This window comes from Seriola lalandi, unplaced genomic scaffold, assembly GCF_002814215.2.
Source record: "Seriola lalandi dorsalis isolate HSWRI2012SDOR001 ecotype SW California unplaced genomic scaffold, Sedor1 jcf7180002054370, whole genome shotgun sequence".
NCBI lineage: Eukaryota > Metazoa > Chordata > Actinopteri > Carangiformes > Carangidae > Seriola > Seriola lalandi.
This window is the reverse complement of record NW_019524923.1, coordinates 309,326-327,666: the sequence shown is the minus strand read 5'-3', so window position 1 is coordinate 327,666 and position 18,341 is coordinate 309,326. Positions and strand designations below refer to the sequence as shown.

Here is an 18,341-nt window from a genome sequence, read left to right as displayed (position 1 = left end):
GATTAATGTTAAAACAGAACAGGTTTTATGGTTGCTGCCGCATTTGCCCCTCCACCTCATCCCTTCTTTTTGTTGCAGCTCATGTTTTTTTTGTAATATACTTTTACATGTTGATACTTGAGGGATTGATCTGCCCACCTCTACTAGTAACTGAAGCTGTCAGATAAATATAGTAGAGGAAAAAGTGCAATATTTCCCTGTGAAATGAGGTGAAGTAAAAGTCAAAAGTAGGATAAAATGTAAATATTCAACCAACTCTCAGCAACAAGGCGAATAAGCAAATTTCCCAAAATGTCAAACGATTCCTTTAAGTCGTGTACATCCACAGTTGCTTCAAATTGCGCTTCTAAACTTTGTGAATGGAGACGTAAAGAATCCTGAGGGCAGAAGACGTATTGTAAGACATACCACCTTTATTAAATGCACAGTATCACAAGGAACATTTCCATTAATTGTGGATAAGCTACTCACATGATGCACAAAGCATTGAATTGATTGATAGAACTGGCTGATTAAAGCAGGATTAAATCTGCCAGAAGAGCGCACACACACACGCGCTCACACACACACACACACACACACACACGCTCACAAACACACACACTCTTGCATACGGATGCACGTGCAAATGCACACACATCACCTCAGAGACATCACTCACACACATAAACACTCTCTTTGTATTCACATAGTAAGTAAAATTTGTTATCTGCACAGGAATGAAAACTGTAATCTTTTTTTCTTTTACCATATATTTACAAAAAAAATCATTAATCCTCCCCCGCCCCCCCAGGATAGATTACATTCAAAAAAGGTCCCGACCCTTCTAGATTACATTCAAAATAATATACTATTCATGATGCAAAGTCACAGTTATTCATCTGAAAGAGGATCAAAATAGGCTACAGTCAGTCAGAGGTTGAGTGGTGGGGTTGGCCAGGAGGCGACCTTTGACCTCCTCGCCATCGGCCACACGTCTGCTTGGACGCCTGTCAGCTAGGAGAGATCCTGATGTTGAATCAGATCCAGAGTCTATGGTCCTCCTACAGACAGACACAATCTCAAACAGCCTCTGTGTAAGCTCCCCATCACAGTGGAGAGGAAAGAGGAGATCATTTTTCTTTTTCTTCTATTTTTTTTTTCTTTTTTGTTCTTCTTCTTCAGAGAAAAACACATTGTTCAAAGAAAGTCCTCTGCAGATCAAAAGTTGCCAAAAAAGGATTGTATTCTCACTGGTATTATGAACGAGCACAAAGAAATTATACAATGTAGCACAAATAAAATTGTATTTACATATAGTATGTATTGCCAGTGGCCCATAACACATTGTCTTCAATAGATGTCACACAGTTTTTGACATGATACCTGCTTAAAACAGATTATACTATTAAACATAGCCTACTATTCATATAGACAAATATCAGAACTGTACAGAATGGACAGCAATTTATGTACAGCAGACACGTGACTATTATACAGAACTGACAAACGCTGTAATAAAAACATAGAGGGACAGGAAAATCTTGTTTTCATCGAGGACAATATGTCAGAGTTACTTGCTTCAGTCATGGCCAGCACAGCAAGGGTGAAATGTTCTTCTTTTCTTTTTGTTAGTAAGAGCAGCTGAGGTCGAGGTGGAGAGTGGTCAGTGCTGAGCACAGCTGCTCAGGTTGTGCATTTAGGGGTTAAGTAACGCTACAAAGTGCACTTAACAAAACGTATTGTCTCAGCAAAGAGCCTTACTGCTTCATGCCTCCGTATGGAAATACATGACAGTCGTTATGAGGGAGTGAATGCTGCTGTTTTTGCAAAGATTAATGCAGGAGTTAGACACTTTGAACCACCACACTTGTTTTAATATTTTAGCCTTTTTTAATATAATATCTCAGGAAAACAGAACTATTGAAGATAATTTGAAAAAATGATGCATTTTCAAACTAGTTTCAAGCATTAAGGTCCTCTGCCTACAAGTGTGCTTCACAGCTGCACGGGGTGAGGAGCTGTATCAGTCACCACCCGGCTGACTGGGGCCGCTCAGAGAGATGAAAGCACCCCTGGGACACTTTAAGGGCAATCAGACTCTTAATTAATCCTTTTACTGCTGTCTCTTAGCCCACTATGTGGAATTAAAGATTAGATCTTCAAAGTACTCTCTGTAATGGAAATAAATAACAAATAAACTGGTAGCGACTTCAATACATACAGAACCAAAGTGGTGAAAACAAAGAAATCCTCAGCGTAGTTAACCTACATCAATGCACACAGTGAACTGCATCGAAATGCCTCGTCAATCCCTCTTAGAAATTACACAAATAAAAAAAACAACAAACGAAGATGACACTCCATAAGCTCATCTTCTCTCACCAAACCGTAAACACAATCTCATCAGCAACACCCACAACATTTGAAAACCCGCCTTTGAGGATGCATACAACCACATCACTTACAGATATGGGCCACCGAACAACAACGGTTTGCTAAATGGCATTGCTGGTGAATGAAAAACAAAAACAAAAGCAACCTGTGCTCCTCTTTTTTCTTTTTTTTTCCTGGATAGGCACAGCTCAACACCGCCGCCAAGTCCTCACTCTGTGCTTTAGATACATCAAACGAAAAGGCTGCGAACTGAGCGGAGCACAACGTTTAAAACACCACTTTGTAAATATAGATGACCTTGTGTAATTAGTGTGAAATATGAACAGATATTTACAGAAAATATGACAAATGATTATGGCATTATTAAAAAAGAAAAAAAAAAAAGAATGTAAACTGCTGTATGCCCTTGTGTTTTACAACCTCAACACTGGTTTTACATTGTGAAGTCCTTCAGTGGACTCGGTCACATATACCAGGCATCTATGAAAATCTATATGGGTTTCACACAAACTTTAAACATATGTTTAAAATTTTCAGACCTTGACTCAAAAAGCACAGATTTAAATCAAACAGCTCGATATGAGTCAACATTTATAAATTCTACAAATATGAAAATAGGTTTTGGACATATTAAAGAAAAAGCTTCAGCTGTAACTTAATGAATAATTTCATCTTCTGGCAGAATACGTTGCTCTGTGTGACATTGTGGAAAGAAGAGAAAGCTCTATCTACAATGAAGTTGAGTCCGAACACGGTCCGTTATGGAGAGACACGTTATTTTCCCTTTGTTCATTCGCAGCACATACATGTATGGATGTAGACAGAATCACCCAGTAATCAGTGGGTCTGATTATCGGGTTTCATTTATTTTGATGCCTTTTACATTTATGATTTGGATAAAGTGACATAATCCTGTATGCATTTTGGTTTCCACTTGTGAAACATGCCTCAGTAACGTCTGCGAATGGATAAGAACAGAAAAAGCAAAAAAAGAAAATCACTCGAAATTTAAGGCTTTTTCTCGATGTAATGAGGACGCGGACGATAGCATTTACAGTAACATTTACAGCCAGGTACTGTACACAGACGCACTCACACACACACCCTTCATTTCCTCCTCCTCTCTGTCACATCACGTCAGACAGACAAACACACAAACACTTATGAAGCCCCACCTCACACACACACACACACACACACACACGCAAAGTACATACACAAACACCGGTGCATCAGCCCAGTATGTCCAGGTACACAGGTGAGGCCTTGGCGAGGCTCTGGAGCATACTGTGGATCTCCTTGATGTTCAGCCTCATGTAGGGCTCCCTCTGCCAGCACCCCAGCATCAGATCATACACCTCTTTAGGGCAGGTGCGGGGTCGCTGCAGCACACGGCCCTGGGTGATGCACTCAATCACCTGCAGGATACAGGGTGACAACACACTGTCACTGTTTGACTGAAGTGAATGTGTCCCACAAATATTACCAATGAAATGTGACTGATGGGGTGAAGGATATCAACCGAAAACAAAGACTACAATTTAAAATTTCCAATAGTTAGATCATTTAATTGACAATCCATCCTCACATAGTAAAATAGGCTTTTTTTTTGTTTGTTTGCTTGTTTTAATTCCAGTGGTTGCTTTAAGCATTTATCATTTGGGATGACGGGACCCTTCTGCAAAGTTGGCTGCACTTTTGTTCACTTTCATTCAGACGAAAGCTCATTTTTGTCGAAGTAAATCAAAACAAGTGGTGCCCTGGTGGTCTTGGGGTTTAAGCACCAACCACGAACAACGTTATCCCTGTTTCACATCTAGCCAGAGACCTGTGTTGCACTTCATTCTCCATCTCCCTCTTCTCTCATTTCCTGTCATCTCTTTCCTGTCACTATCTAATAAAGGGAAGAAAATGCCTCACAAAATTATTTTTAAAAAAAAAGAAATAAACAGAAGAAAATAGAGATCAAATTAAGCAAACTATTTCTTAAATAGTAATTATCGGATAAACATATCTAAAAGAAGAATAAGAAAAAAGTCTATTTTAAAAATGTTGTGATATTTGAATTAATTCTCAATTACCTTTTAATTTCTATTATAAAAAACACACGATTTAAAAAATGTACAGAAATATTAAAGTATTGCTTTTTTATTAAAGTTTGGGGATTTGATAAGAATCTCAGCACCAGAGGTAACGATGTCCCGACTTTTAGTCCCTAGTATTGGTCAGGATCCAAACACACTTGATCCTACATTTCCCATAATGCAACTGGACATCATCGTTTTCTCAGACCTGACACAGCTTTTCCACAGCTCAGTAGGACCAAACATGACAAGTGAGTTTTAAACCAAATAGAAAAGTTACTTTTAAAAGGCCCCTTACAGAAGTTAAAAATGTGCCGAATTTGCTTTTAGCAGTTACTGTGTGCAACATCCCCGTGGTTACACAGACAACTATCAGCGGATTACTTTGATACTCAAGAAAACTTTAAAACGTGATGATTCTCAGGCAAGTTCTGGTGTTACAAGGAGAAACATTTTTTTAATTATATCCTAGTGGATTTATTTGCACAATGGACATTCGAGACAATGATATGATGATATCTTCTAAGTGTAAGTCACACATCGAAAAATAGGTGTAGCATGTGCGTGTGATTTTTTTTTAAAAAGTGCCTTAACTTCCTTTTGTTTTTACAACACTGGCATTCACCTGTCCCGCCTCACACATCATCTTTACCTCCACAACCCCAACTCTCCCATTTTAAGTTTTTAAGTTTCTATTAGTCAGATTGTTGGAGTCCATCTATTCAGTCTCCATCACCTATTGAGTCTGTTTTCATCCGTCATGTGACCCAATTTTTAAAGAATTTTCCAAGTTTCCAGCTTGAAGCTTTTGCTAATAGTAAGTAATGTTTAATTCAAAGTGTCTCTGAGCTCTGTAATCACTGTTTGACCAGGTGCCAATGTTGACTCATGCAACTCAGAGTAGCGCAGACAACTCATGGAGTGAAGCCCTCGTGTGACTCTGACCTCATTGTTGGAGAGCTGGTACCAGGGCTGCTTGCCGTAGGTGAAGATCTCCCACAGCACCACTCCCAGGCTCCACACATCACTCTCTGTGGTGAATCGCCGGTACATGATGCTCTCTGGGGGCATCCAGCGGATCGGCAGCATCGTATGACCGCCCACCTGCAGAGAGAGAGAGAGAGAGAGAGAGAGAGAGAGAGAGAGAGAGAGCAGTCCCCTTCAGAAACCAACACCACAAGGCCTGCTGAAGAGTGAGTGTTAAGCTTCTGTACTTTATTTGGATATTTTTAGACACGATAATGGCCGGGCTTTAGACGGACATATTTCATCTACCGTCAATGGTATAAATGCGCTGGACAAAATATGAGAAACACCTGTTCATATAATGCAGCACAATTCAACAGCACCTCAAACTGCAGCCTCCAAAAATGACCATACAGCTAAATCATCATCTCTCCAAAAGAAAACTGAGCATTATAATCTTCATGAAGGTCGGGGTTTATCTACCAAATATGGAATTGTGCCATTTGAAGGTGAATATGATCAGTTAAACAATATCTCCAAATCAGTTTTTTTCTCCAGCTGGATTGTTTCTTTGTTAGAAAGTTTTATTAAACTGCTGTACAGGGAGAAGCTTCTCAAACAAATACACTGACTGTTTTATAGCCCAACAGCATAATTGTAGTCTGATCCGTAATTGTTACCTTTCCAAAAGATCAATACTTATCATGAATCTGCTCACGTGAATGAAGAGCGTCATTCTGTAAGCTGTGTTCACGCCTTTGCTTTCTATTTGATAAAAATGTGTGATATCAGGAGTTGGTGACCTCTTTATGTTGATCTTATCTGATGCAGGGAAATGTATCTTGGAGATGTGTTTTTTTGTGTGTGTGCTTAGACTTCACTTTGGGCAGCAGGGGGCACTGTGGGATTCAAACTGGAATCTGAGACACAAAGGATGAGGGAATAAAATCCATCTCTTCCTCAACATGACAATCTTTTTTGATTATAGCCCTTTATTGTATCAACAGGTGTTTATAAGCAAGCGTAATCTTCTCACATGCATCAGTGGATCTCATATACCAACACCTCAGTGTCGTGATATGATTCTGTTCATGTAGAGGGGAGGAAGGCATTAACTCTTTGCCCAAGAAAAAAGAAAAAACTGCCCATGCATTTTTGCACTGTTGCCCTCATTACCATGGAAACAGTAATTTTATGCAGATTATAGAATTTGCATTTAAATGGTATTAAAAATAGATAAAATACCTCTGGTTAAAATTGTCATTTCTGCAGCTACACAGCTTTTTCAGACCAAAACTGGAATAAAATTCTAATTACATATTTGAGACTGTGCGTATGTGGGTATATTTCCATATTTCTGTGTATATATCTGAAATGTGAGCGTGTGTGCATGTGTGAGTAGGAGACTGGGGGCAGGGCGAGGACAGAAAAGGGTAAATGATCAAAAATACTCACTCTGTAGTAGTCTGTGCTGTAAACGTCTCTGGACATGCCAAAGTCTCCTATTTTGACCAGCAGGTTTTCTCCTACCAGGCAGTTCCTGGTTGCCAAGTCTCTGTGGACAAAGTGCTGGGAGGCCAGGTAGACCATGCCAGCAGCAATCTGTTGGGCAATGTGCAGCATCTGGGACTGGGTGAGCTCCACCAGGATGCTGTGTTGACCGTCTGCCATTAGCACTGCATCAGGACCGTGGGACCTGCACCCAGAAGCACTTAATCAGCGCTTCAATCATCATACCACTGGATACTGAATTTAAAACTACCAAAAGTACGCTTCCACAGTCAAAAGGAAAACAATCTGCCACTATTCCAACTGTGGATTAATCATTTTTGTAATTTTTAAGCACAAACGCCACATTCACTGGTTCCAGCTTCTCAGTTTCATGAGAATTTAACACTTTCCTTCGTCATGTGTGATAGGAAACTGAATATCCTGGGGTTTTGGACTATTGGTCAAATAAAACAGGTAATTTGAAGATGTCACCTTGGAGTTCTGGGAAATTATAATGTGCATTTTCACTATTTTCTCACATTTTATAAAAAAAGGCAACAAAATGACAGCTGAGTTTATCTGAACCCTGTGTTTTTTTTTACACATACTTAACGATCATATTCACATTTGAGAAGCTGGAACCACTGATTTTTTGGTAATTTTCATTAAAAAAAAAAAAGGCTCCAAATAAATCAGTTTCAGCTGTACATTAGCTGTAGCAGCTAGCAGCTAGAAAGATTTATAAATAAGGTAACAAGATGGGAATGTCCTGTGAATCCATTCAGCATTGCAGATCTGCTCAGTTATTTTCAATGCTGCTTCAGTGTCTAATATTAAATCGACAGCTACATCAGTAGAAACTATTTTTTTTCTAAATCAGTGGACAAGGTTCTGTCATCTCACAAAGTATGTACATATTACAGTCACCAAGACCAAACTTCATTGCACACTTATACGTTCATTCGCTTTCTTTTAGCTTAGCTTAGCATAAAGACTGGACATAGGGGGAAACATCTAGCATGGCTCTGTCCACTGGTAACAAAATATCTCTTTCTATTTCTTTCAGACAAAAATAACCCATGTAAACCCACAAGAAGATTTAAAGTCTTAATTAATGAGCTTTAGAGGTGTAAGTTTTGGACAGAGCCATGCTAGCTGTGCTAGCAGTTTCCAGTCTTTAAGCTAAGCTAAGCTAAGCTAATCAGCTGCTGGCTATAGCTTCATATTGATCATACTGATATGAAAGAGGTATCAATCATCTCATCTAACTCATGACAAAAAAGCGAATAAGTCAAACTGTTCCTTTAAGACATGCCAGTAGAAGCCTCCTACCTGAGAAACTTGTTTAGGTCACCATGTTTCATATATTCAAACACCATGATGAGTGGGTCGCTCTCTACACACACTCCATAGAAGGTGACAATGTGTTCATGTTGCAGGTTGGTGAGGAGCTCGGCCTCTCTGTAGAAGTCTGCTCGGCCGCTCTCGCTGGCCTCTTTCAGAGTCTGACCAAAGGCAGAGACACAAAGACAAGAGACATGGTGAGAAGCATTATCTACATGGAGTCAGTAGAATTCACTAACTGAATGACAAGTGCATTGATTTTTTTTTTTTTGAGTGAGCAGCTTCCTGATTCGTACCTTGACTGCCACATGGATCTTCTCATGGTCTGGTGTCAGGTTGTAGCACTCAGCGAGAAAGACCTTCCCAAAGGCTCCCTCTCCCAGCTCCCGCTTCAGTACGATGTTGTGTCTCTTAATGTGCTGGACAACTTCAATGCAGAATAAGACAAATCACTCTTAAGCTCATGTGTGCATCTTACTATTTTAAATCCCACTTTTTAGTATTTATAAGCAGTTTTAAGTATAAGTCCTCATGTGGACACAGATAAGTGGAGTAAAACTGATGAGATGTGGTAAAAATATAAAGAAAATCTCTTCAGAGAAGTTATAATAACTAACAAACAATATACACTAATAGGCTCTTAAAATGTCCTTAAACCTGCATACAACTATATTAAAGTGTGTTGTAAACTATTTATTAAATGTTTTTATACGGCTTATAAATGCTAAATAGGGAGAGTGTTATCAAAAAAAGTTTATTTGCATTGAGATTACATTTAATGTCAGGAATATAGCAGCTTTAGTCAAATTTGATTTTAATTATTGATTTTTTTTATTAATAATTTAATCAGACTATATACACTATGCTGTGTATATAAACATATATTAAATGTAAATCTCACATATGAAAAGAATAAAACCAGCAAATGTTTGACATCTTTACTTTATAAGTGAATGAACCTGAATGTTTTTCTTTTTGTTTGACTGAAAAACAATCATCTGTAATTTTGATCACAGTTTGATTATTTTTCAGTCAATCAAAAAGAAGAACATTCAGGTTCTCTCTGCTGCATTGAGCCTTTTGTAAACAAGCTTGTGTTTCTGAACATTATCTGTAGGTTAACTGTCCTGTTGCCCCCGCAGAGCAGGAGTCACTATCACAATGCAGCAGGATGCTGACAATAAATCTGGCGTCCAACAGTGATCCCTGCATGGATTTATCAGAAAAGGTCCGGGTTACCAGGCATTTGTCGAGCGAGGCGGTAACTCACACGTGTCAGATTTCAGCATGCTGCCGGAGTTACGGAAGTACTGTGGGTTCTCAATGACAGGAATCTTTGTCATCCCAATGATCACTGCGTCTGGACCCATCTCCGAGGACGACGGGGTGTTGTTGCCATTGGAGACGTGATGAAGAGGGCTGGCAGAGTCATCGTCATTACTGATGACTGAGGAGGAGCCTAGGGAGCCACAGAGGAGGAGGAGGATGTGGAGAGGTAATAGGAGGAGGAGAGTGAGGAAAAGGCAGGGAGGGAGGAGTGGAGAAGAAGTACAGGGTGGTGGTCATAGAGGAAGAGGAGGAGGAGAAAAAAGATAGGAGGACTTGTAAATTACTACAGTCATTTCTATTTGTACCGTGGAAGCTGCCATAAGCTAATGCTAACACTTTCTTTTAACCCTCCATTTACCATTTATAAGTAGTATGCAGTTGCTTTAAGTGTTTAATTAATATATTTGCTCATGCTAAATGTGAAGCTACAGCTAGCAGCAGGCTAGCTAGCTTAGCTTACCACAAGGACTGGAAACAGGACAAAACAGCTAGCCTAGCTCTGTAGGCTGAGCTGGCCGGCTGCTGGCTGGAGAATCATATTTAACAGGCAGATATGAGAGTCGTATCAATCAATCTTATCATTTAACTCCGGGCAAGAAATAAGAATAAGTGTTTTCCCTATAATGCCAAATTTCTTCATTAAGAAAATTGTTCACCTTTAATACCAAACTTGGAGTTTCTTCCGTATTTCAGAATGATCACCATTAGAACACAGCCGGTCAGGGCAACTCCTGCGATTCCCACAACTACATACACCTGGGAAGAAAGAAAAAACAAACGATGGTTTGAAACATAGCTTTCAACAAAAACGTCTTGAATCCTTTAGATCAGTGGTTCCCAACTAGTGAAAAAAAAAAAAAACATAAACTCACCAAACAGTTTATTAGGAACATCTGTTCACCTGCTTATTGATGCAATTAATCAATCCGCCAATCATGTGGCAGCAGTTCAATGCATGAAATCATGCAGATAGATTAGGGGCTTCAGTTAATGTTCATATCAAACATCAGAATGGGGGCAAAAATGTGATCTCGGTGACTTTGACTGTGGCGTGATTGTTGGTGCCAGACAGGCTGGATTGAGAGTTTCTGAAACTGCTGATCTCCTGGGATTTTCATGCACGACAGTCTCTAGAGTTTTTACTCAGAATGGTGCGAAAACCATCTAGTGAGCAGCAGCTCTGGACTGAAACACCCTGTTAATGAGAGAGGTCAGAGGAAAATGGCTGGACTAAGCTCACACAAAGCCGACGGTAACTCAGATAACCACTTTTTACAACCGTGGTGAGCAGAAAAGTGGTGGTGGTGTTGTGAGGTGGATGGACTGCAACAGCATAAATCCACATCAGGTTTCACTCCTGTCAGCAAGAACAGAAATCCGAGGCTGCAGTGGGCACATGCTCATCACAACTGGGCAGTTGAAGACTGGGAAAAACATCTCGATTTCAGCTGAGGCACATAGATGGCAGGGTTATAATCTGGCGTCAACAGCATGAATCCATGGACCCAACCTGCCTGGTGTCAACAGTCCAGGCTGCTGCTGATGGTGCAATGGTGTGGGGGATGTTTTCGATCTGCAACCTTTATGGCTGCAATTGACCATCCTGTAATGGCTACTTCCAGCATGACGCCGCATCATGTCACAAAGTAAAAGTTGTCTCAAATTGGTTTCATGAACATGACAGTGAGTTCAGTGTACCTCAATGGCCTCTCTAGTCACCAGATCTAAATCCAGTAGAACACTTTTGGGACGTGGTAGAACCGGAGATTGACAAATCTGCAGAAATGACGTGATACAATCATGTCGACATGGAGCAGAATCTTTAAGCAATGTTTCCAACATCTTCCACGCCACGAAGAACCGAGGCTGTTTCTGAGAGCGGAGGGCGGCTCTACACCAGCTAATGGTGTTCCTATCAAAGTGCTTGGTGAAAACACATCTGGGTGGGGTGGGGTGGGGGGGGGTATCAAGTAAAACATTTGTTTTTCATTTGTGTGTCTCACACACCAAAGGGTTGGGAACCACTGCTTTAGATGGTAAGGACTGATCACTTACTGCAACACTGTCGTCCAGTGGAGGGAGAGGCGAGTCTGAAAAAAAACACAGAAAAATGTCTGAGCATTTGAAAATGATCACAATTACTACGAGCATACAGCTGATTTTTTTTTAAAGATGACTGTGTTTAAACTTGAGCCCTGTAATAGTTCAAAGACCTACCAGTAGTGTCTGTGCAGAAGAGATGTGCAGGCACAGGCCATAGGAGGAGGAATAGATGCACATCAGAGTTAATTTGAACTTTGTATACGAATAATGTCAAGCTATTAACTATAACCATTATTGGTTTTATAAAGCTGATTCATTACTTACAGTAGTAGAAGGGGTCTTCTGCTAAAAAGAAAACAAATCCGTATTAGGAGTCAACTTCATAAACAGAAACTAGCTTCACAAATGAGCTGACGTCTTACTAAATGAACCCCTGTAAAAAGAGAGCGTATTCACACCTGTCTCAGGTGGGTTGATGAACTGGGCAGAGACCTTCTTCTCGTCCCGGCCGTACTCATTCTTTGCCACTAGCCTGTACACACCATTGTGAATGTGTGTGGGGTTGACCAGCTGCAGGCAGCCGTGATCTTCGCTCTCGGTGGACACGTGGATCATGGTGCGGATGTAGTCCTGCTCCTGGAGAGGCTCGTTCTCGTGGTACCACTGCAGCTCAGGCTTGGGGTTCCCTGTCACGCTGAAGGGGATACACCAGTGGTGGTTCTGCTCTGGTCCCAGCAGCTGCTGGATGGTGGGGGCAACTGACACGGAGGCAACAATAGAGGAAGAGTAATCACGGGATGATAGGAAATAAACACCAGGAGGAAAAGCCAGTAGGAAAAGCAACATTCATGGGCTTAGAGAGGAGATGCAGTTTGGGATGAAAGGTTTGGGGGACGGAACAGAGACGGATCACACAACATTTGAACGCTGACATCAGGAAAACATGGAAAAGGCGAATGAGGAGAAATGTCACACTAAACAAGCAGAGGAGTATGGCAAGGCGTGAGGAGCTTCACAGGAGGAAGAGTTATGAACAAGAAACACGGAGAGTCAATAAGATTTGCTGAGAGACAGTAATGATAACAAATTGAGGAGCCTTCTGCTTACACTGGAAAAAAACACAGTCTGGAGGAAGGCATTTAAAAGATCATCTGAGAGGAAAGTAGACAAATGTATAAATGTAAATATATTTTCTAAAGATGTATGCTAAAGTTGGTCAACATTTACAGTCAATGATAACAGAAAAGCAACAGGCCTTACAGAGAATATTGAGTTGAAGAGTGGCCTCCGTCTGACCGACCATGTTCTCAGCGCTGCATATGATCACCCTGCCATTATCCACAGGAGACAGGCCTGACAGGGTGAGGCTGCTCTCTGTTTCCAAAGGTTCGATCTGTAAACACAGCAATATCATGTGCATTATACACTTTGTCCTGTTTGTGTAAAATCAGTGTGATGCTGATCTTTAGCACATGGACATGCACAGCACATAGCTCGCATCAACATTAGTCAGTTGTAACACATTCACACCACAAATTACTGCATGAAAAATAATTAAAAAGTAATGAATAAATTGTTTATATTGTTTACCAAAATTATAGGATAAACAGTTTAAATTACAGTCAAAAATAATTAGCTAAAAGAAACTGCTAAATGGTTGAAATTGTTAGCAAAAAGTATTGGAAACAACTGAAAAGGTTTGTTGAAATGTATGTTAGTAATTAAATGTCACCTATAAGCAATGAATAAACAGTGAACATAGTTAGCTAAAAGTACAGTAATGGATAAACATGTAAAATGTTAGCTAAATAATGGATAAACAGTTAAAATAATTAACTTAAAGTATAAGATAAATGGTTGAAAGAGTTAACTAAATGTAATGGATTGAAACAGCTAATAGATAAAAGATAATGGATAAACAGCAAAAACAGCAAAAACAGTTAGCTAAAAGTGCTTAACTGCTTAGTGCTTAGCTCAGTAGTACGAATGTAAACTTGACCAACCAACCAAAAATTCACAATTCAGCTGTATGAAAAAATGTCCTTTTTATGTAGATTAAATATATTTAATCTATATTAGATTATTAATATAATTGTTTGTCATGTAATTAAATATATTCACATCCAGCTATTTAACACAACCAGTGTAAAATCGTTTTTACACTACAGAAACATTTATACTTTCTGAACCTTCACAACCCAGAGCTGCTTTTAAATCTTGTCAAAGTCAGTTGACGAAAGTCCAGTTAAGTCTCCAGTCAAGCATCAAGTCTTGACCATTCAAGTTTCAAGCCCTCGAGGTTAAATCGAGTCACAAGCCTTAAATTACAAGTAAACTGCAAGTGTTTCAGGTCTCCAAATCCTTTTTGATCATTTAAATGACATGGCATTTGAACCCTTTTAAAACTGTGTTAATATTTTAGCACAGATGACACCAAGAGCTTTGCAAAGGCCTAATTATTATATTATATTCAAGCTGTCTGACTTGGACTTGGATACTTTTGCCTTAGAGTCTCAAGTCAAGTCACGTCTTTAAGGAACATTAAGTCCCAAGCTTGTCTCACAGCAGTCAAGTCCAACTGAAGTCTCAACTTAAGTCTTGCTTTGTGTCACTTAAAGGATGAGCCCAGTCATATTCTGTATTATTCTTAATATCCGTCTAATGTCTACTCCCCGACTTCCCTGCCCTGCTGTGGCCCTCAGCCCAAAGTTCACAATGTAAATATTTAAAAACAGAGTACAGGTTTCATTTTAAAATAGGCTAAGTAATTTGGTATTTTTAACAGCTGGGCACCATAATTTTTTTAGCACACAAACTCAAACAGGAGTAAACTGTGTATTTGGTGCTCCGGCAGTGGGATCCTCAGTTCACTGATTTTTTTTTTTTATTAATGCTACCAGAGCTAAAAGTTATATCAGGGTTTGGATACACACAATTTGGGATTTGGTTTTGCATCTTTTGGTCATTACCAAGGTTTAACATTATCATTTCCACTTCACTCAAACAGCAAAACCTTAAGAAGTCAAGAGCCCAAAGTGGTAGACCTGTACCAAAAAGGTTCAAGTGGGGGGCGGCGAGGAAGACTGGCTCACCTCGTGCTGGGTCGAGAGCATATCAAGGTTCCACAGGATCTCAGGAAGAGGGGAGCCTGAGGCGTTGCACACAGCTTTGACATTACTCCCCTGCATCTTGGTCACAATTTTGGGGATGACCTCCACTTTGGGAACCACTGTGAGACACAAACACACAGTAAAATTAAACTTGACATAGTTTGATTTGTTTTCCAGATTTCTCTCTGTCTTCGTTTCAATCTCTCTTTTCTGTCTTCATGAGGCGATCACCTTTCTAAAGGTTCAATATCAGATACCCAGCGTTGCTTTTTATAACAGGGTTTCACATTACCACAGTCGGGTGGAGTGAGTGTGGCAAAGGCCTTCGTCTCTCCTCTGTCGTCTATGCATTTCAGCTCTTGACCGTCGCTTTCCTCTTGTAGCCTCAGTTTGATCCACAAGTTCTCACAAACACAGTCCAGAGGGTTTCCAGACAGGAGGAGCCTAGAAAATAAAACACATGAGAAGCTCATTGTCTTGCACAAAGAGAGAGAGAGAGGTATTGACAATTTCATGTGGGCTAATGTACATGTGATACTTACGGGAATGTTGTGTTAAAGTTCTGAAATGTTCTCCATGACAGCGTCGATAGATTATTGTCTCTGAGATTTCTAAAAGAGGAAAAAAATTCAAATAAAACACCAAGCACGGCAACTCCAGTACGTCAATGAAATATCTAAAGAGGGTCTTTAAAATCCTTCTTACACATATTGAAGTCTTGTATTGTTGAAAAAGGCATCTGATGATATAGATGTCAATCTTGTCTTTGTCACTGTTCTGTTAGAAGTTCAAATGTAGAGTCATCAGGTCATCTATAACTTTTTTGGATTAGAGAAAAAACATAATTTAATTCTGTGTAAAACACTAAAAAAAACTGTATAATACTCACAGGTTTCTGAGGTTTATGTAGTGCCTCAAACTGTTGTCGTTGATGTCAAACAGTCTGTTTTGATTGGCAACGAATCTGTGAAAAAATATAAAAGACAGATCAGTTAGACGCACTAATGGTCGGCTAAATAACTTGTTCTGAAACGACACTATATCTGTGTGTATTATAAACTTTATCCTTCCACACGTTATAGTCACAATCTCAGAGAGTCAGTTGTTTTGTGTATTTTATGAAACTCATTTTTTTGACATTCATTTTTACAGTACCTGATATTCGATCACTGAGGGAATTTGATTTGATTGGTAATATAATGTGAACCAATACAACAGTATGTGTTTTCACACTGTCAGCATGTTGAGTGACAGAGATGGTGTCTTCTATTGCTTTTGTTTATGTTCATCTTACTTGTATTTATTGCTGGACATATAAAAAGATCATGTAGATTTTTTCATAAAGATTCAAATATAACAGCTTTTTTTGGCCTAACAAAGTCAAAACTGCCAAGGATTTTTCCTTGTTTTTTAATAAAAATAACACCACTAAAGTAATATTATATGATATCTAATAAGTGTCTTGGTGTGAGACAATAATCAATACACCTTCATGTACTTTTGAAATCACAAATCAAAACTTGAAATCCTTTTTTATGAGCACAAACTAAATATTCCAAGGCATGATGATGCAAAACAACTATGAAATGTGAAATATTTTAAGGTGAAATCATTTCTTACTATATCAATTAGAGTTACATTGTGGAAGGTTTGAGTTAAAATAACATTTAAATAAACATTTCACAGCATCAGAAAATATGAACAACTTGACTTTAGTTGTTGTCTGGTGTTATCTTCTGTTTAAAAACTTGAGTCAATTTGACTGCAGGTTGTTTTACATCTTTTTAGTGGGGAGACACTTTTGTTTACGTGTGGATTAAACCTTTAACAAAACCAAGCTGAAAATGTTTTATAGGTTGAAGTATCTTTAGCAAGTCTAAAGTTTTCTATTATGCTTCAAATGTGATAACTGCTGGGTTTATTAGTCAAAACTACACTTTACTCAATAATAAGATGTTTCCTCAGACAAACTGGGGGGAATGTACCAGGTGTAAGCTGCTGAAAGACTTCTTTGATTGCAGGATGAAGAATAATCATTTTTTGATCCAGCGACAGTGGACGCCCAGTAAACTACATCTGGTTCCAGTCTGTCTGCCTGAGAAAACTCACCCAGTCTCCCCTCCGCTCTCCAGTGGGTGCCATGCAGTTGTACACTTGTGCAGGGTTGTAGCAGGTACACTCCGACAAAGGGGCCTACACGCTGACGCAGATAAGGCTACATAACTGTGGGTAGCCTATCGCCGGCTGTATACAACTGATGTGGTTTCATGTGTAAATCTGGCAACAATGTGGTCATTTCAGAAATGTTGAGGCTCTTTTCACACCGCCGCCCAAAAAGCCGAATTAACACCTCGGAGGCTGCGTTGGGCCTAAACATTTACTCCATCACTACCTCTGGAGCTGTTTTGTAAAGGAAACACCGACTAATCCAAATAAGCCTGACGCACACTCTTACCACCATTACGCACACACACACACACACACATATATATATATACACACAAACACACACACACACACACACACACACACTATCGTCGTTAGTGGCACGCGCAGCCCCCATCTCCGCCACACATACACACGCACACATATACTTGGCTACATGATCTGACAAACCCAGTGGTTATACGAATAAAATCACGATTTTTTGTGTTTGACATTAAGCGCAGAAGACAAATCTCTATTGATCTTTAATCCACAAGGGGGAATAATATCAGACCATCTGCTGATATTCTTATTACCTTTGTTATTAGTATAATAATCCTAGCCCTTGGGTATTATTGCGACCTACGATCGAAGGTAGTTCTTTACGCATTGCATCCTAATAAGTTCATAAGCTGTCTGCACGATTCACGTTCATACACTTACATCTCGGTGATGTTTTCCATGTCATCTAACGTGAGGACAGGGAAATCCTCGATCCCTGGTACAGAATCAATACAAACAATCCTTGAGATGCTGCAAGTGCAGGATGCGGGGCAAGCATCACTAAATCTCCACAGCCCCATCAAAACCAAAAACAATCCAAGACGAGCCATGCCATATTCCCCCGCGCTGGAGTCCATCGCAGGTCCAATGATATCCCACGAATCCCCCAAACAGAATCTGGTCAAATTGAAATATTGGTAAGATTTCCTCCCTCGCCGCCTTTATCTGGCCAAGTTAATCCTTTCGACTCCGCAGAAAAAAGACTACGCCGTCGGTGAGGAATGCGCAGAGCCCACGGTTTTAATATCAAGATGCCATGGACTGGCCTTCCCGTCTCCGCAGAGCTGGTATCACACTACTGCATATCGATGCCGTGAAGCAAGGTGTCAAGTGGTCCGTCCTGGTGCTGCTGCTGCTGCTGCTGCTGTCTCACTCCTCTATCTCGGGCACAGACTGTTCGCCTCTGCCTTGTAAAACAAATATGAGGTGTTCCAGATGTTTAGAGATCAATAGGCAGGGCCCCCACGAGCGTTTTCTCATATGTGTGGTGATGGGGAGGAAAATAAGAGAGACTGCACAGTGGAGTAAGGATGCGTGGTGATGCTGCGTGTGTAGGGAGGAAGGCTACCTGCATCCGTCTATCGATTATCGACGAGGACGAGCGCATCTC

General features: G+C 40.0%; 1 protein-coding gene and 1 long non-coding RNA gene across 2 annotated transcripts; one reads left to right on the top strand and one right to left on the bottom strand.

The window, feature by feature from the left end:
• Positions 1-393: 393 nt before the first annotated feature.
• On the bottom strand, positions 394-18,341 carry ntrk2b (neurotrophic tyrosine kinase, receptor, type 2b). Its single transcript, XM_087174674.1, has 16 exons — positions 17,612-18,341; positions 15,633-15,707; positions 15,449-15,520; positions 15,286-15,354; positions 15,036-15,187; positions 14,726-14,862; positions 12,894-13,026; positions 12,065-12,391; positions 11,646-11,680; positions 10,247-10,346; positions 9,532-9,720; positions 8,558-8,688; positions 8,250-8,422; positions 6,882-7,122; positions 5,406-5,564; positions 394-3,794 (listed from the first exon to the last, which is right to left on the bottom strand). The coding sequence occupies exons 1-16, from the start codon at positions 17,806-17,808 to the stop codon at positions 3,609-3,611; spliced, it is 2,376 nt and encodes a 791-aa protein (XP_087030800.1). The 5' UTR covers positions 17,809-18,341; the 3' UTR covers positions 394-3,608.
• Positions 5,558-7,125, top strand: LOC147818988 (uncharacterized). The gene is made up of 2 exons (XR_015437410.1): positions 5,558-5,653; positions 6,960-7,125. It is a non-coding gene; the product is annotated as an uncharacterized LOC147818988 (long non-coding RNA).